General features: G+C 39.3%; 2 protein-coding genes across 4 annotated transcripts in view; one reads left to right on the plus strand and one right to left on the minus strand.

Moving 5' to 3' along the window:
• Positions 1 to 18675, minus strand: part of PEX13 (peroxisomal biogenesis factor 13) — an 89734-nt gene that overhangs the window by 32250 nt on the left and 38809 nt on the right. The gene's annotated exons all lie outside the window — the stretch shown is intronic.
• PUS10 (pseudouridine synthase 10) overlaps positions 1 to 18675 on the plus strand; it is a 68111-nt gene that overhangs the window by 2990 nt on the left and 46446 nt on the right. For both annotated transcript variants that reach the window (XM_032178582.2, XM_032178583.2), the window contains exons 2-4: positions 3163 to 3303; positions 6036 to 6290; positions 8674 to 8760. In XM_032178582.2, coding sequence (XP_032034473.1) covers positions 3178 to 3303; positions 6036 to 6290; positions 8674 to 8760 — 468 coding nt within the window. In that variant the 5' untranslated portion in view covers positions 3163 to 3177. The remainder of the gene's footprint in view (positions 1 to 3162; positions 3304 to 6035; positions 6291 to 8673; positions 8761 to 18675) is intronic.

Consider the following 18675-nt stretch of genomic DNA (forward strand, 5'->3'; position numbering starts at 1 on the left):
GATACGCCTGCCTCGGCCTCCCAAAGTGCTGGGATTACAGGCGTGAGTCACTGGGCCTGTCCAGATCTTCATTATTTAGAAGCTGTTTTCCACATATTCTGTTTTCTTTCTTGAAAATACCCTGGAGCCCAAATTTACTTAGGCAACCCTAACTATGCGTTTCTCGATTCTGGTGTTTCAAAGTTGTCACCTTGTCAGCTTGTATGGTGTGTACATATAAGCCTGATTTTCTTCCCCCTGCTGACTCACATATTCCCCTGAATTAGAATTCAGCCAGAAGCAATCTGTTTTTAGTAGTCTTGGCTGCTGAACTGACTTTTATGGTGAAGAGTTCTATGTAACTATATACCTATCTTCCTCATTATTTTGTGCAAGAATCTTGGTAAGTGGCCCCAAACATTTAGCAACTTGCAAGTAAGTAGGAAGTTTTAGAGGTTTGGAAAACGCAGACTAGAAGAATCACATCTTTATACTAAGCTGTTGGGAAGAGCTTCACCCTTCCACAAATTTTAAGCAAGTTCATTTGAATTATGAAACTGCACAAATTAAAAGATGCCACTGTCTTTCATCTGTATGACCACAGTTATAGCATGCCATAAGATTGCCATGCAATGATTATTTTCTAAAATATGGGCACTTGATCATTTTAAGGTAATATGAACTGTTTCACTAATTAGAAGATCTAGTTTTGTGAACAAATTAGGTTGTTTGAATTTTTAGTACCCCCTCCTTCCTGGTAACAGGAGACAGATTTGCCTTCATTCTCTATATAGTATTTTTTTGTGAGTTTATTTAAATTGCAAAAATTGGCAATTTAAGCAAACAGTTGCTCTCAAATGTTTTGTACTTAATTTGTTTTTGTTGGAGGTTTTTTGTTTGTTTGTTTGTTTGTTTGTTTTTTTGAGACAGAGTTTCACTCTTATTGCCCAGGCTGGAGTGAAGTGGCACGATCTCGGCTCACTGCAACCTCCGCCTCCCAGGGTTCAAGTGATTCTCTTGTTTCAGCCTCCTGAGTGGCTGGGTGCACGCCAACATGCCTGGCTAATAGTTTTTTGTATTTTTAGTAGAGATGGGGTTTTACCCCGTTGGCCAGATTGGTCTCAAACTCCTGACGTCAGGTGATCCGCCCGCCTCAGCTTCCCAAAGTGCCGGGATTACAGGTGTGACCCACTGTGCCTGGCCTTTTGTTGGAGGTTTTACTCATGAAGGGGGCAGAGTTTTATTTTGTTAACAGGTGGTTGCCATTTAGTCATATAATCAAAGTAAAGTTGATATCTTTGGACCTGCTGATCAACTTTGTTGTTGTTGTTTGTTTGTATTTTTGAGAGAGCGTCTCACTCTGTTGCCCAGGCTGGAGTGCAGGCACCAGCCACCACACCCAACTAATTTTTGTGTTTTTAGTAGAGACAAGGTTTCACCATGTTGGTCAGGCTGGTCTCGAACTCCTGACCTCAAGTGGTCTGCCCACCTCAGCCTCCCAAAGTGCTGGGATTACAGATGTGAGCCACTGCACCTGGCCTCAATTTGTTTTAAATAGTTGGCTGCTAAACTATCATTAAGGGTAGTCAAGTATTATATAAGGTAGACTGATCAGATTTTTTTGTCTAGTCCGAATGCCAAGGCCCTTAGCCACCTAGAGGTTCTCTGAAAATCACTGACATGAGGCAAATTGATTAATGGGAGAAAAGGCATACACGTTTATGTAATGTGTATACACAGGAGCCTTCAGAATGAAGACATAATGATAACAGGGGAAATTGTCCATTTTTATGCTTAGGTTCAGCAAAGTATGGACAGCACGTAGAAATATGATTGAACAAAAAGGGTAATCGACTGAGTGGGGAAACCCAGCAAGCCTGTCTAGGTTCTTCTTGGCCTCTCAGAGCATGCATTCCTTCCTTCTGGGTGTGGGGCAGGACCTGCCATGGAATGGGGAGTCTTATGACCTACAGTCAGACAAGAGAGGTTAGATAATTTCTTCGTCTCTCTTTTTTTTTTTTTTTCGCTATTTCTTTTTAGAGACAAGGTCTTGCTCTGTCACCCAGGTTGGAGTACAGTGGCATGATCTTGATTCACTACAACCTCTACCTCTTGGGCTCAAGTGATCCTCCCACCTCAGTCTTCTGAGTAGCTGGGAATACAAGTATGTACCACCATGCCCAGCTAATTTTTCAATTTTTTTGTAGAGACAGGGTCTTGTGGGTTGTTGCCCAGGCTGGTCTCAAACTCCTGGCCTCAAGCGATCCTCCTACCTCAGCTCCACAACCACGAAGTGGTGAGAGTATAGATGTGAGGCACTGCACCTTGCCTTGTTTTTCATGGTCAGTTTTTACTCAGAAAGGTAGAGGGAAAATTTGAGTAATAGGCATATATATATATATATATATATATATATTTTTTTTTTTTTTTCCCTATTTTTAGTAGAGACAGGTTTTCACCATGTTAGCTAGGCTGGTCTCAAACTCCTGACCCCAGGTGATCCACCCACCTCGGCCTCCCAAAATGCTGGGATTACAGGCATGAGTCACTGTGCCTGACCAAATTTGAGTAATATTTTTAGATTTTATGGCTGGCTTTGGGGAAAGGGGGTTCTGGTTTCTATGACTCACCTTGAGGAAGAGAGACTAGTTTTTTTATGGCTAGTCTGAGGAAGAATGAGACAGGAGGGCAGAAGGTCAGAGAAAAACTTTTGTTTCTGAGGCTGCTGCTGAGGCCTTCGTTTTGGGGTATGGCTTTCTGAGCCCCACTACCAGCAAACTCATTTTTAATTTCTTACAGGAAAAGTTTAATCAATTAACTTTGACAATACTGAATGGTACAGGTACAGGGTGACCTGTACCTCTGTTTTCATTACCCTCCTCAGAAGCAACCATTCTTGATTATTTTTATTTCTTTTGATCAACTTAGTTATATTGATGTATTTTATCATAATCCAGAATGCTACACTAAATTCCTTAGCAATTAGAAACCTTTACTGGATCCATCTTATGAACTTCCTTAAAGTTTGTATTTTATAATATGTGTGTAATGAAAGGGGCTTGGTTAGAGAGTACACAATAGTGTTTTTCAAATGAAAGCTAGTTTTTATCCCTAAACATGATGACTTGTCTGTGACAGTAAAATGCAGAAGCTGCTCATTAGTTTTACTTTTTTTCTTTCTAGTTATAATTATTCAGTATGTTCCCACTGACTGAGGAAAACAAGCATGTGGCCCGGTTGTTGCTCAATACTGGTACTTGTCCAAGATGTATCTTCAGATTCTGTGGTGTGGATTTTCATGCACCTTACAAACTTCCATACAAGGTATTTTCTCTTTTTTTTTTCAAGTTAAGAGAAGTTTCTCTGTATTTTACAATGAATGCCTGTACTTTTGAGGGCAGGTATCTATTCATAACTCTTTTTTAAATTAAAAAACTATAATAAAATGAGTGATATTCATAATTTTGGAATAGTCTCAGAAATGTAAGTTCCTTCTTAAGTGATTATATCTAGCTATCTAACATTTAGTGTAATGGGATCTTTGTGGAGGAACTCCCTGGTGCGTTTTAACATTTGTATAGATGTTTCCTAAAGGATATCTAAACAGAATATCACAAAATATTGCTTCCTCCCAGGAGGGGCTAATATTCCTTACATGTCCTACTAAGTGGAAGCATTGTGGGTATGGTTGCCTTTTTCTGTTTTTCCCATTTTCTATATTACCAGTTGTGTTTATAAATAGGTATTTGGAATCCTCTATAAATAAATGCTTATCATCATTATTACTGTTATTAATGACAAAAGTAATATGCAGAGATCTTTGACATTTATGGTAATATACAGAGAGCTTTGACGTTTAATATAACACTTTTTTGCATAAGATATGTAACATTTATGAAATGTTTGAATCTAAAAGTGATATTCTTTTTAGAGGCAGATAGTAATAACAAATATGTAAATATATACATTATAAACAGTATGTATACAACATATACACACACAGTTTCTTGTAATTTAAAAAATTGTCCAGGAGTTAGTAGTATCAGTTATTTTTAAAATGTTATTAGTTGTTTCTGTTATTTTGGCAATAATAATACACAATATTCAATTATTACTATATGTCAAGCTCTCATATAATTCTCATAATAACTGATTAGGTAAGTACATACTATGATTGTCTCTATTTTCAGATGAAGAAACTGAGATACAGAGAGGTTAAGCAACCTGCCCAAAGTTACACAGCTATTAAGTGAGCAAGCTAGGATTTGAACAGTCTGACTGAATTCAAAACCTAGGATTTGGAACTAGAAGACATGGATTTGAATCCCAGTTCCACCACTTTCCAGCTTCAGTTTACTCCTCTGTAAATGGGAATGATGATAATACCCACCTCACAGGACTTTAAGGGACAATACCTAATAAAGTACGTGGAAACACTTTGAAAACCAGAAATTGGCTGGGCGCGGTGGCTCACGCCTGTAATCCCAGCACTTTGGGAGGCCGAGGCAGGTGGATCATGAGGTCAGGGGTTCAAGACCAGCCTGGCCAAGAATGATGAAACCCTGTCTCTACTAAAAATACAAAAATTAGCTGGGTGCCATGGCAGATGCCTGTGATCCCAGCTACTTGGGAGTCTGAGGCAGGAAAATTGCTTGAACCCAGGGGTGGGGGGTGCGGAGGTTGCAGTGAGCTGAGATTGTGTCACTGCACTCTAGCCTGGGCGACAGTGTGAGACTCCGTCTGAAAATTAAAAAAACAAAAACAAAAAACCAGAAATGGTACTTGTGCTGTGATGATTTAAATATGTGTATATTCATTTATACACAATATGACTATAAAGTAATAAGACTGGTTTTGTGTAACCCTGCTTTCACATTTTTTTCAGACACACTATAACCTATTATCTATTATATGTTATTAGATTTTTAATTTATATTATATTAAGAGACTGAGTGTTATCAACTTTTGTTTGTTCATTTTATGTAAAGAAATATACAAGAATATTTGGACAGCTTTTTGGAAATGTTCTTAAATTTTGATCTGTTCTATTCATGTAACTATGTATGTACATGCACATCTGTATATGCACTATGTTATACCTATATTATAGATCTTAGGTAACAACAAACATATTTGTGTGAGTCAAAATGTACCTGTATATGTATGTATGTATATTTCTCTGTTAAAGCAGGAGAGCTAATTTCTCAATAAAATGGATTTAAGTTTGTTTGAGTGAAAGATTTTTTCCCTTTAGAGTCAGTAAATTGTCATCTGAATGAATTTGGAAAATATACTTTTTCAACAATGGCATAATAAAACATGTCTAAATAAAACAGAGGAAAATCCTCTGAGTATTTAGATGAGAGGAATATCTGAATGAGAGAAATATGAGAATAGTTTCAAAGAAATGCAGGTTTTTAAATTCTAATACAAAACAAATTAGGCAAACTAGAATATAGTAGAGCATGTCTTTCAATTAATATATGGAAATGGTTTGTAATTGTGCTAACTTTCAGCATTGTCAGCATTTGTGTACCTTTCTTAGTAAATTTTCTCCAAATTATTTTTACTTATTAGACTACCCTAATGATCAGATTTCATATTAAATAAATATTGTACTTGTGAGCTTTTAGTGATTGTGAGGTTATTAAATAACCTAGCAAGGATGGAAATTCAGTTTGTATTTTTATATGTGAATCATTAGAACTGAAGTTTGTTTTTACTGAAATTAGCAATGAATGACTCTCACAACAGAACTACAAATTTGTATTGGAGCCTTTCTCCCTCAGATTTATGACTTTTGCTTCACTGATATATGGAACTCTTTTGAAAAAGTATTCACACATATATAATAGAGATAGGTAATTCTCTTTTAAATTCCACAAAAGCCAGTGCTGGCTAATAAAATAACTGGATTGCTTCAGAATTGATATGTCAACATTGTAAAATTTGTGATATGTCCTAATTTTCACTGGTATTTTCTTGTTTCATCTTACCTAGAAAGCCTTAAGGACATTGTCAGTGGGTCATTACTTTTTCTTTCATTAACTTTCCAGGAGTTGCTCAATGAACTACAGAAATTTCTGGAAACTGAAAAAGATGAATTAATTTTGGAAGTTATGAATCCACCTCCCAAGAAAATTCGACTGCAAGAACTGGAAGATAGTATTGATAATCTAAGTCAAAATGGAGAGGGAAGGATCTCTGTTAGTCAAGATGGAAGCATTGCTTCCAAGAACTCAAATTTAAATGTATGTAATGTATGCCTAGGAATTCTTCAAGAATTCTGTGAGAGAGATTTCATTAAAAAGGTAAATAACCTGTTTTTCATTATAGGTGCAGTTACGTAGAGATTTTCAGTCATAAAACCAATAATTCTTTTTTCTTTCCTTTTTTCGAGACAAGGCAATTCTTTCTTGGGTCTCATTCTATTGCCTAGGCTGAAGTGCAGTGGTACAATCACAGCCGACTGCAGCCTCCAACTCTTGGGGCTCAAGCAATCCTCCTACATCAGCCTTCTGAGTAGCTAGGACTACAGGCATGCACCACCATGCCCACCTAATTTTTTTTCTTTTTTTTGAGATGGAGTTTTGCTCTTGTTGTCCAGGCTGTAGTGCAATGGCGCGATCTCGGCTCATCGCGGCCTCCACTTCCCAGGTTCAAGCGATTGTCCTGCCTCAGCCTCCGGAGTAGCTGGGATTACAGGCATGCACCACCACGCCTGGCTAATTTTGTATTTTTAGTAGAGACAGGTTTTCTCCATATTGGTCAGGTTGGTCTCGAACTCCCGACCTCAGATGATTCACCTGCCTTGGCCTCCCAAAGTGCTGGGATTACAGGTGTGAGTCACTTTACCCGGCCAAGGCCAAGGCCAAGGCCAAGAATTCTTTTTTTTTTGGAGACGGAGTCTTGCTCTGTTGCCCAGGCTGGAGCGCAGTGGCGCAATCTCAGCTCACTGTAAGCTCCACCTCCCGGGTTCATGCCGTTCTCCTACCTCAGCCTCCCGAGTAGCTGAGACTACAGGCACCCGCCACCATGCCCAGCTAATTTTCTGTATTTTCAATAGAGACGGCGTTTCACCATGTTAGCCAGGATGGTCTTGATCTCTTGACCTTGTGATCCGCCCGCCTTGGCCCAAAGTGCTGGGATTACAGGCATGAGCCACCGTGCCTGGCCAAATTCTCTTTTTTTTCTGTTTTTTTTTTTTTTTTTTTTTTTTTTTTTTTGAGACAGAGTTTCACTCTTGTCACCCAGGCTGGAGTGCAGTGGTGTGATCTCAGCTCACTACAACTTCCACCTCCCAGGTTCAAATGATTCTCTTGCCTCAGCCTCCTGAGTAGCTGGGATTACAGGCATGTGCCACCACGCCCAGCTAATTTTTGTATTTTTAGTAGAGACGGGGGTTTCACCATGTTGGCCAGTCTGGTCTCGAACTCCTGACCTCAGGTGATCCGCCTGACTTTGCCTCCTTTGAACTCCTGACCTCAGGTGATCCACCTGACTTGGCCTCCCAAAGTGTTGGGATCATAGGCATGAGCCACCACGCCCGACCTGGTTTTTGTTTTTGTTTTTTTTGAGACAGGGTCCCACTCTGTCACCCAGGCTGGAGTGCAGTGGCATGATATCGGCTCATTGCAACCTCCACTTCTGGGCTCAAGTGATCCTCATGCCTTAGCCTCCCAAGTAGCTGGGACTACAGGCACATGCCACCATGCCCAGGTCCAATAATTTTTTTTTTTTTTTTTTTTTTGAGACGGAGTCTCGCTCTGTTGCCCAGGCTGGAGGGCAGTGGCGCAATCTCGGCTCACTGCAAGCTCCGCCTCCCGGGTTCACGCCATTCTCCTGTCTCAGCCTCTCTGAGTAGCTGGGACTACAGGCGCCCGCCACCACGCCCGGCTGATTTTTTTTTTTGTATTTTTAGTAGAGATGGGGTTTCACCATGGTCTCGATCTCCTGACCTGGTGATCCTCCTGCCTCGGCCTCCCAAAGTGCTGGGATTACAAGCGTGAGCCACAGCGCCCGGCCAAGAATTTTTATATTGAAAGGAACACTGCCATTCATTTCAACTTGTTTCACACAATTGGATCATTAAAATATTTTCTTTTTTTTTTTTTAAAAAACCAAAAGCCTACTCTTCTCAAATTACTTTTTAATTGACATATCTGAAAATTAATAAAATGTGTATTCATGTATTTCAGTCATAAGTGCTATTTAATTGAAGAAAAATATAGCAGTTTGTTTTCATTTTGCTGTTTAACATAACTAAGTTACAGAAAAGTTCATTTCTAGTCGTACTTATTATTGTCCTGAAAAGACTAGTGGTACAGCCTTGTAGAAGGTAAATGATTGAATGTGGGATTGCCTTGTGTTTGTTTTTTCTGTCAGGAGTGCTATATTTGGGTTTATTTTGTTTGAAAGTTAGGGGGTGACCTAATAGAAAGCTATTTTGACACTTAACAGTTTATTCTGAAGATGTTACTCCTGGCTGTTTTGGTTCCTTGTGGTATTAGTCTTCAGGGTCATAGTTAGGCAATATTTAATCTCAAGATATTTGTGAGTGTTCCACTGTCAAATGTGAAAGTTTGGAAGTTTTGCCATGTCATCTCCTGGACCAGAAATTCATGTTATTAAGATTAGAGTAAGTAATATTTTCAGCAATTCCTGGGAATTTACATAATTGTAATGCTTTTTTAGGTGTGCCAAAAGGTTGAGGCCTCTGGGTTTGAATTCACCAGCTTGGTATTTTCAGTCTCCTTCCCACCACAGCTATCTGTAAGAGAGGTAAGTTCATTTGCATGCACAAAACTATATGTGAAGTGCATGCTAGGAATTTCTCAAAAAATGGGAATGTAGAAATATTCCTTACTCTATTATATTTTTTACATTTTGTGTACTTACTGAATGATTGAAGCAATTTATAGCTGCTTAATAAATACTTGTTGAGTGACTGAATGAAAAAAGGAATTAGTTTTGTCCTAACAAAGCAAGTTAGTTTGTCCTAGGACTGCCATCTTTTTTAAAGTCCCTCAATCAGTTGCAGACATTCATTATTAGCTCCATGTGAGGCATGATGGTCAGAGAAAGAGATTTGACTAGGTTTCCAGAGATTTTTTGAGGTGGATATGTGCATTTTAGAATAGTCCTAGAATAGGGTCATTTCAATTATGATGAGCCTTCTTCCCTCTGGAGTAAAATATAAAAAGATGGCGTATCTTCCAGTCAATGATAAAAGGGAGAGAAATGGCCTCATTTTTTAAAACTGTTTTCTTTTCTTTTCTTTTTTTTTTTTTTTTTGAGGCGAGGTCTCGCTCTTTTGCCCAGCCGGGAGTGCAGTGGCGCAATCTCGGCTCACTGCAAGCTCCGCCTCCCGGGTTCATGCCATTCTCCTGCCTCAGCCCCCCGGGTAGCTGGGACTACAGGCGCCCGCCAGGGCACCCGGCTAATTTTTTGTATTTTTAGTAGAGACGGGGTTTCACCGTGTTAACCAGGATGGTCTCGATCTCCTGACCTCGTGATCCGCCCGCCTCGGCCTCCCAAAGTGCTGGGATTACAGGCGTGAGCCATTGCGCCCGACCAAAACTGTTTTCTTTGTTAAGTGAAAAAAAAAGTCATTGCTGTAATATTCTTATGTGTCAAAACTGACATGAAAACATAAAGCTTTGCTAATACTGTTAAATGAAGTATAGTGAGAAATGAGAAACTTCTGTAATCTCAAATTCCAACCATGGGTTCTAAGCATATTTGTTTATATTTATGAGATGTCTTTCCCCTAAGAAGCCTGCAGTATCAACAGAACATTACATCGTAAACCCTCACTTTCTTTGGGTGAGCCTGTTTATTAGCCCCAAATAAGCTGAAGATTGTTGAAGCTGGATAGAATGATATAGAAGAGCCAGGAAATGAAAAAGGGTAGAATGATTTTATATAGTATCTGTGTTGCTGACAAGATAACTGAGCAAATGGAAGAATAAAGGGGATGATGATGATGATATAACTGGGCTTATAAACACTTAGAGTAATTTTCTAGTCAATCATCAAAGCATTTCTCCCTGATGTGTCATCTTCTGGTCCAATTTTGGTAGAGAGAAACAGACTTCCAAAAGCTGAGTGACTGTCACTTTAGTGAGAGTTTTGAGAAACAAATAGGAATAAGAAGTATATTTTCTGAATGTGGTTATATATCTTACCACCAAACCCTTCCTCTCAAAGCTTATGTTTATATATTTCCCTAACCCTCAGAACCTGTGAATCAAAGTTTATATTTTTACATTAAGATTCATATTATCCATTTGATCACTTATTTGATGATTTTAACAATATTAGCTTAATGTTACTATTTATAAGGTATTTATGTTCCATATTAGAAACAGAAGATACTGTTTTTTTTGTTTGTTTGTTTTGAGACGGAGTTTCGTTCTTGTTGCCCAGGCTGGAATACAATGGCACCATCTCGGCTCACTGCAACCTCTGCCTCCCGGGTTCAAGCGATTCTTCTGCCTTAGCCTCTCAAGTAGCTGGGCTTACAGGCATGTGTCACCAAGCCCAGCTAATTTTTTTTTGTATTTTTAGTAGAGACGGGGTTTCTCCACGTTGGTCAGGCTGGTCTCGGACACCCGACCTCAGGTGACTCGCCCACCTCGGCCTCCCAAAGTGCTGGGATTACAGGCATGAGCCACCGTGCCCTGCCAGAAGATAACTGTTTTTAAAAATAGAATTATTCTGCTTAAACTTTACTTTTTATAACTAATTTTAGCCAGACAACTATTTAGCAGAAATATGTGACTGTTCTGATTATTGAAGAATTAATATGTTTCCATAGTTTAGTGTGCTATGTTTTATTGTTTTATTTGTAGTAATAACTAATATATTTTAATCTATTCATTTCCTAAGAATAAAAATTCAAGAAATTACAGTTTTATATGCAGTATACTCTTTTCACATCCCAGGTTTCTTCAGAAAATTATGTTTATGGTTCACTTCGTGATTTTCTGTTATTATGTTACTTTCTCTCTTTTTTTTTTTTTTTTTTTTGAGACAGAATCTCTCTCTGTCACCCAGGCTGGAGTGCAGTGGCACGATCTCAGCTCACTGCAAGCTCCGTCTCCCAGGTTCATGCCATTCTCCTGCCTCAGCATCGCGAGTAGCAGGGACTACAGGTGCCCGCCACCATGCCCGGCTAATTTTTTGTAGTTTTTATTAGAGATGGGGTTTCACCGTGTTAGCCAGGATGGTCTTGATCTTCTGACCTCATGATCTGCCTGCCTTGGCCTCCCAAAGTGCTGGAATTACAGGCGTGAGCCACCATGCTTGGCCATATGTTACTTTCTTTTATTGCCATCTTTTATTACTTCTTTGGAGTTGAGATATGCTGTGCAAGCCAGGTTGGATAGAAATTGCTTTTTAAACCACTTATTTGTTACACATCTCAATTTAAGCTAGTTACACATATCTTCAGAATATTCTGCATTTTGAATATAAATTCTGTGATTTCTCTAGTGCCATGTTCTACATTGTGGCTTTCAACTTAGACCTTGTAAATATCTCTACCTTAGAACTTCTTTGTCTGTTTGTAGAACAAACGTCAATATACTATCCATAAAATTGATTGATGTCAATTATCTCATAATTCACACCAGAATATACAATTGAGTCCATTTGAATGATTTGATTTTTTCCACTTCTAAGAAGTAGATTATCACAGATCTATTTAAAGCAAACAATACTTTATCAATATGGTGGTATTTATTATATTCCTGCTTACAAAAGAAACAAAGGGTGGCCTCAAGTAAAGTTTTTTTAAAAATTAAATGGCCAGTCGCAGTAACTCATGCCTGTAATCCCAGCACTTTGGGAGGCTGAGGTGGGAGGATCTCTTGAGTCAGTTCAAGACCAGCCTGGGCAACACAGTGAGACTCTGTCTCTACAAAAAAATTTAAAAATTAGCTGGGTGTGGTGATGCATATCTGTAGTCCCAGCTACCCTGGAGGCCAAGGAGGGAGGATTGCTTGGGCCTGGGGGGTTGAAGCTGCAGTGAGCCATGATCACACCACTGTACTCTAGCCTGGGTGACAGAGCGAGGCCCTGTCTCAAAAAAAAAAAAAAAAAAAATTAAGCAATAAAATTTGCATTAACACATCTATATTCCTGGTTCTACCAATCCCTTTCTGATGATAGCAATTTTTTTTTCTGTTCTTTTTTTTTTTTTTGAGATGGAGTCTCGCTCTGTCGCCCAGGCTAGAGTGCAGTGGCGTAATCTCGGCTCACTGCAGCCTCCGCCTACCAAGTTCAAGCAATTTTCCTGCTGCAGCCTCATGAGTAGCTGGGATTACAGGCATATGCCACCACACCCAGCTAATTTTTGTATTTTTAGTAGAGACGCGGTTTCACCATGTTGGTCAGGCTGGTCTCGAACTCCTGATTGCAAGTGATCTGCCTGCCTCGGCCTCCCAAAGTTCTGGGATCACAGGTGTGAGCCACCACTCCCGGCCCCAATAGTTTTTATTTATCATCATTATAAAAGCATTAATTTAAAAGCTTAGAAAGAAAAGTCTATATTTTTGTTCACAGTTAGTATAATAATCATTTTCCACTGAGTTTGGGAGAATATGGAAGCAGGATGGAGTATATCCCCTAAATGTGTTTTCTTAGAAGGAACTAGCTAATCAATCAGAACAGCTTTAAACTTAATACTGCTAAAGAGGAGAAGCATAAGCAGATTAACTGGTGAAACAGTGTTACAGTAAGACGTAGTAAGTAGAATAAATAAAGGCAGTATTCAGGGATTCACAAGAGAACAATATGGAAAGTTGTGGGACATAATGCTTAGAGTCTCCAAAGTCTATATTGGCATACAACATTTTAATAATAAATTTGAGATCATAAGAGAGTAATAAATACCTTACGACTGTCATGATGACTTTCTGGGTTTGGTCTTACCATTTGAATGTAATAATGGAAGGATAATTCCTTCTTATAAGGCTCAGATTTGTTAAGAGGAAAGATGTAATAGTGTGATATGGCAAGAAATTATGTACCTGCACTGAGATTTGAGATCCTGAGAGTGATCTCACGATGGTACCTGTGGTCCCAGCTCCTGCGGAGACTGAGGTGGGAGGATCACTGTAGCCCAGGAGGCGGAGGTTGCAGTGAGCTGAGATTGCACCACTGCGCTCCCACTCCAGCCTGGAACAAAGTAAGATCCTGTCTCAAAAAACAAAACAAAACAAAATAGGATAGATAGAGTAGTAGAAGTATACTGTATAATATCTGGCCAAGGGGAGGGTTGATTAATTACAAATACAAAATAGTCACAAAGGCTAATGAATACAGTAGTGTGAGGGACTCCCAGTGTCTCGGCACATGATGGAAATCACGTTTAACTAAAAGTGTGTTATCTGACAACTCTTGGATTGGAACTGTTTCTTTTCCTAAAGTAGTGGTTATCTAACATGCATGAGACCCACTTGGAGAGTTTCCCAGGTCCCATTCCCAGAGATGCTAATAAGTAGGTCAGGTGAGACTCATGAATTTGCATTTCTAACAAGCTCATAGGTAATGCTGATGCTATTACAACGACAACACTTTAAGAACCATTTTCCTAAAGGATGGTGGGGGAACGAATCTAGTCCTAAATGAAAAATTGATAGCCTTTTAAATTTGTATTCCTGAAGGATGGGAGGAAGAGGCATAAGTAGAATATATCCTAAACTTTTGATAAGTGGATTTCAAACACTACAAAGAAAAGGCAAAGAAAAATGGCATAGGATTCTGTGCTGGAAGATAAATTAAAAGGATTGAAAACATCAGAGAAAGTGCAATTCACATTTTAATTCAAACCAAACTATCTCAATGAATTAAAAAAAAAAGGTAGGGGGAAAATACACCTGAATAAAGAAGAAGTAGGGATCTCTTTCTATCTCTGCCTCTGTTTTTACACAAAGGCTTGTATTTAGATATATTTATTTGACTGTTTAGTTTGGCCTATGAGCTCCTGTGTACCTATCATCCAACTTCAACAGTTAAATTTTTTGCAAACCTGGGATCAGTTTCAAAAGAAATACAGGAAAGATGAAGTCAAATTAATGCAAATGAAAGAGGATGGCTTGACTGGGTGTTGGCTCATGCCTATAATCCCAGTACTTTGGGAGGCTGAGGTGGGTGGATCACCTGAGGTCAGGAGTTCGAGACCAGCCTAGCCAACATAGTAAAATCCCGTCTCTACTAAAAATACAAAAATTAGACGGGTGTGGTGGTGTGCACCTGTAGTCCCAGCTATTCGGGAGGCTGAGGCAGGAAAATCATTTGAACCCTGGAGGCGGAGGCTGCAGTGAGCCAAGATTGTGCCACTGCACTCCAGCCTGGGGAGAGTACATCTGAAAAAAAAAGAGGTGGCTTATGGCTTATGTGTATAAGAACAGCAACCAGAAAGCTAAAGCTAATGAATAGAAGCTTTCAAGAATTGATAAGGAAGATTTGTATACTTAAAGTTACGTTTAGAGCAAGAAAAAGATGAAAAGGATGGATAGATCTGCTATTTGGAACTGATAGTATACTGCTGATGCATGATATAGAGAAAGCAGGGCTCTGAAAAATCCTGTTTTGCTTCTGTCCTTTATGTCAAGGAAAATGATCTTCCTGCCGAAAAGAGGTAGACTGGTCATTGGTAAGGGAGAATGAATGCTCCACATGGTGAAGCTTTTCAAAATGGATTCAGGTGTTTAGACCTGGGTGCATTACATTCCAGTATAGCTTCAGAAAGAACTTGCAGCTATTCTTGATTTTTGAGGGCTTTTAACCCATTTATGCTGGAGGTTGCAAACTTTTTTGGTGAAAAATCAGACCTTGGCGATGACCCAGAGCAGTAGGATATAAATATCTCCCACAAGCTTAGCGTTCTAATAATGGAACACTAGGAAAATGGGTTAAAAATAGCAGATTTTACAAATGACTGAAGACAGATAAAGGCAGTTGCAATTTTCCAAAGGGGAAGAAAGTTGGCCACAGAGGTCAGGGTAAGAGGGAGATGTGATTATAACATAATGGTAAGAGAAATGTAACGTTTATTCTGAAGATGGAGGAAGGGAGCCATGAGCCAAGGAATGCAGATGTTCTTTTGAAGCTAGAAAAGGCAAGGAAACAGATTTACTACTAACAGCCTCCAGAAGGGAACACAGCCCTGCTGGCACCTTGATTTTAACCCAGTGAGACCTGTGTCAGACCTGGGACCTAAAGATAAATTGGTGTTTTAAACCACTAAATTTGTGATAATTTGTTATAGGAGCAATAGAAAATGAATACACATTTAGAGGATTTAGTGCATTCAGAATGCTGGAGCCATCTGAAACCTGGTCACAGAAGCCACTGCTGAAGGAGCTTGGGTTATTTAATTTTGAGAATAGATGATTCAGTGGGATGAGTTTGCTTTCCTTAAATATTTGAGGGGCTTCCTTATAAAAGAGGAATTAGATTGCTGCAAGGATAGAATCAAGAGCTATTAAGAATTGAGAATTATCCAGAACAGGATAGATTGTTTCCAGAGATTTCCCATCACTAGCATGTTTAAGCCAAGGCTGGAAAATACAGTTGTCCCTTGATATATGTGGGGGTTGGTTCCAGCACTCCCGAGCCCCTCGCAGGTACCAAAATCCACAGATGCTTAAGTTTCTCATATAAAATGGTATACTATTTGCATATAACTTACACACATCCTCTTGTATACTTTAAATCATCTCAAGATTACTTATATAATGCAATGTGGGTGCTATGTAAATAGTTGTTATGCTACATTATTTGGGGAATAATCACAGGAAAAAATCTGTACCTGTTCAGTACAGATCCTTTTTTTCCCCCTAAATGTTTTCTATCCAGGGTTGATTGAATCCATAGATGTAGGATCCACAGATACAGAGTGCCAATGTACTTGGCCAAGATACATAGAAAGTGTGCACTATATAGTTGGTTAGACTAGAGATCTTAAGCCTTTTCAACTCTAAGATTCTATATAGTTTTAAGAAAAATACTTATTACAGTGTTTATTTATTTGAGACGGGGTCTCACTCTGTCACCTAGGCCAGAGTGCGGTGGTGTGATCACAGCTCACTGCAGCCTTGACCTCTTAGGCTCAAGTGATCCTCCCACTTCACCTTCCTGAGTAACTGGGACAACAGGTGCATGCCACTATGCCCAGATAACTTATTTTTTATTTTTTTGTAGCGATGAGGGCTCCCTATGTTGCCAAGGCTGGTCTTGAACTCCTGGGCTCAAGTGATCCTCCTGGTGTGGCCTCCCAAAGTGCTAGTATTACAGGCTACTGCACCCGGCCCTATAGTGGTTATTTTATATTCATGATTGATTCCTCTAAACTTCTACATCATAATGCCACACAAAAACTATAGAATGAATGTCCCAGACATATGCTAATATTAGGCTAAATTTGTATTTATGGGAAAAGAGTATTCCATTAAGTCCTTTTAAAAGCTAAATGCTTTCAGTTTTAGTTTTTAGGTTCATCTTTACTAGTTGAGTCCAGTAGAGGGCAATATTGTACTATCAGTTTGGTTTATTGGTCTCTTCACGGGTAGGGTATGGGAAACAGTTTGCTTAGTCCATTGACTTTAAATGTATATATGGTCTTTTAAGTGTTACTTTGGATGAAACACCTGCTTATCAATATGCAACTTGATATGGTTGGAGTTTTGTCAAATCAAAACTTTTTTCCTATCATTTATTATACTTTATATCTGCATACTTTGCAGTAAGTACTACAAATTATACATGACCCTAGAAAATTAGCTAAGAATAAAAGCAGTACCATTTCTATCCATCCAAGTGCTAACCAGGCCCGACCCTGCTTAGCTCTTGAGATCATGTGAGATCAGGCACATTCAGGGTGGTATGGCCACAGACAGCAGTACAATTTCTGTAGCAGCATTTTTTATTTAGGAAATTGTCTTCTTTCTTTTCTTTTTTTTTTTAAGATGAAGTCTCACTCTGTCACCCAGACTGGAGTGCAGTGGCATGATCTGGGCTCATTGCAACCTCCGCCTCCCAGGTTCAAGCGATTCTCCTGCTTCAGCCTCCCTGAGTAGCTGGGACTACAGGTGCATGCCACCACGCCCAGCTAATTTTTGTTTTTAGTAGAGATGGGGTTTTGCCATGTTGGCCAGGCTGGTCTTGAACTCCTGACAGGTGATGTGTCCGCCTCGGCCTCCTAAAATGCTGGGATTACAAGCATGAGCCACTGCATCCGGCCTGTAATTGTCTTTTTAAATTCTGAAAAATGGATATTCAAATGGCTTTGGATTTTTACTTAAATCTGTGGATTCATAACTAATTTAGGATTATTGATCTCATTCAGAATCTGAAGAAAGCAGTGAATTCCTTTGTCCTAAAAATGCACATACTAAAAATTTTGTATGTATTTACAGAGGCCTCTTAAACTCTCAGGCCATTAGTCCTAGAATCTTTTTTAATTGGTAATTTCCCTTCTGTTATTGATTGATGTTCTTTTTCTAAAGGACTATATTTTTTCTAATTATGTTTAGCTCATAAATAGAATGTGTCAAAATTCTCAACTTTAAGTATAGAGAGCTATATATATATTGTGGGTGCAGACATGAGCTGGCTGTCTTTGTTCCTTAACTCAGCTTTCTGATTTAGCATGTGTATTTTCTGCTTTTTGTCCATTTGTGCATGGCTTCTCGATTTTTATTTTGTATGACAGGCATTCTTCCTAAATCTGTGTGTGTTCTCTGTCACCCACCATGTAAGACCAACCCAAGGTCCAGTTCATTCAATAAGCCTTTTCTGAGCTTACTAAGGAGTTTTCAGAATTTGTAGCCCTATTTTTGGTTAGATTAGTTTAGAGCTCCCTTCAGTTCCTATATGGTCCACTTATCCATGCAAAGCAAGTTTGATTCCTGTAAACTTCTACAGCGTAATGCCACACAAAACTATTATAGAATGAATGTCCCAGACATATGCTAATATTAGGCTAAACTTGCATTTATGGGAAAAGAGAGAGCATTCCACTAAGTCCTTTTTTTTTTTTTTGAGATGGAGTCTCGCTCTGTCGCCCAGGCTGGGGTGCAGTGGCGCGATCTCAGTTTATTGCAACCCCGCCTCCTGGGTTCACGCCATTCTCCTGCCTCAGCCTCCCGAGTAGCTGGGACTACAGGCGCCTGCCACCCTGCCCGGCTAACTTTTTGTATTTTTAGTAGAAACGGGGTTTCACCGTGTTAGCCAGGATGGTCTCGATCTCCTGACCTCGTGATCGGCCCACCTCGGCCTCTCAAAGTGCTGGGAGTACAGGCGTGAGCCACCGCGCCTGGCCCCACTAAGTCCTTTTAAAAGTTAAATGCTTTTGAGTCTTAGTTCTTTTAGGGACTGCCCCTTAAGGATCTTTCAATAGACTTTTCATGAGTGAGTTGGGGAGTGTATAGTAACCTTGCTAGTTTTAGGTACACGTGTGCATTTCACAGTTTACAAAGCATTCATTCTATATCACAATACCTCTAAAGTTTAGCTGTTGCATTTATGGGGAATGAGGTTTACCTGCAAATAAATGGGTAACTGTTCTCTTTGAAATGAAAATAAAATATAGAAAATTTTAAAACAGGTAGTTGTATTACATTCAAATGCATGTGGTAACTTAAACTAGGTCAACATAGTCCATTCATTAAATTTCAGCTTGAAAGA

The sequence above is a fragment of the Hylobates moloch genome, unplaced genomic scaffold (assembly GCF_009828535.3).
Source record: "Hylobates moloch isolate HMO894 unplaced genomic scaffold, HMol_V3 SCAFFOLD_15, whole genome shotgun sequence".
NCBI classification, from domain to species: Eukaryota; Metazoa; Chordata; class Mammalia; order Primates; family Hylobatidae; genus Hylobates; species Hylobates moloch.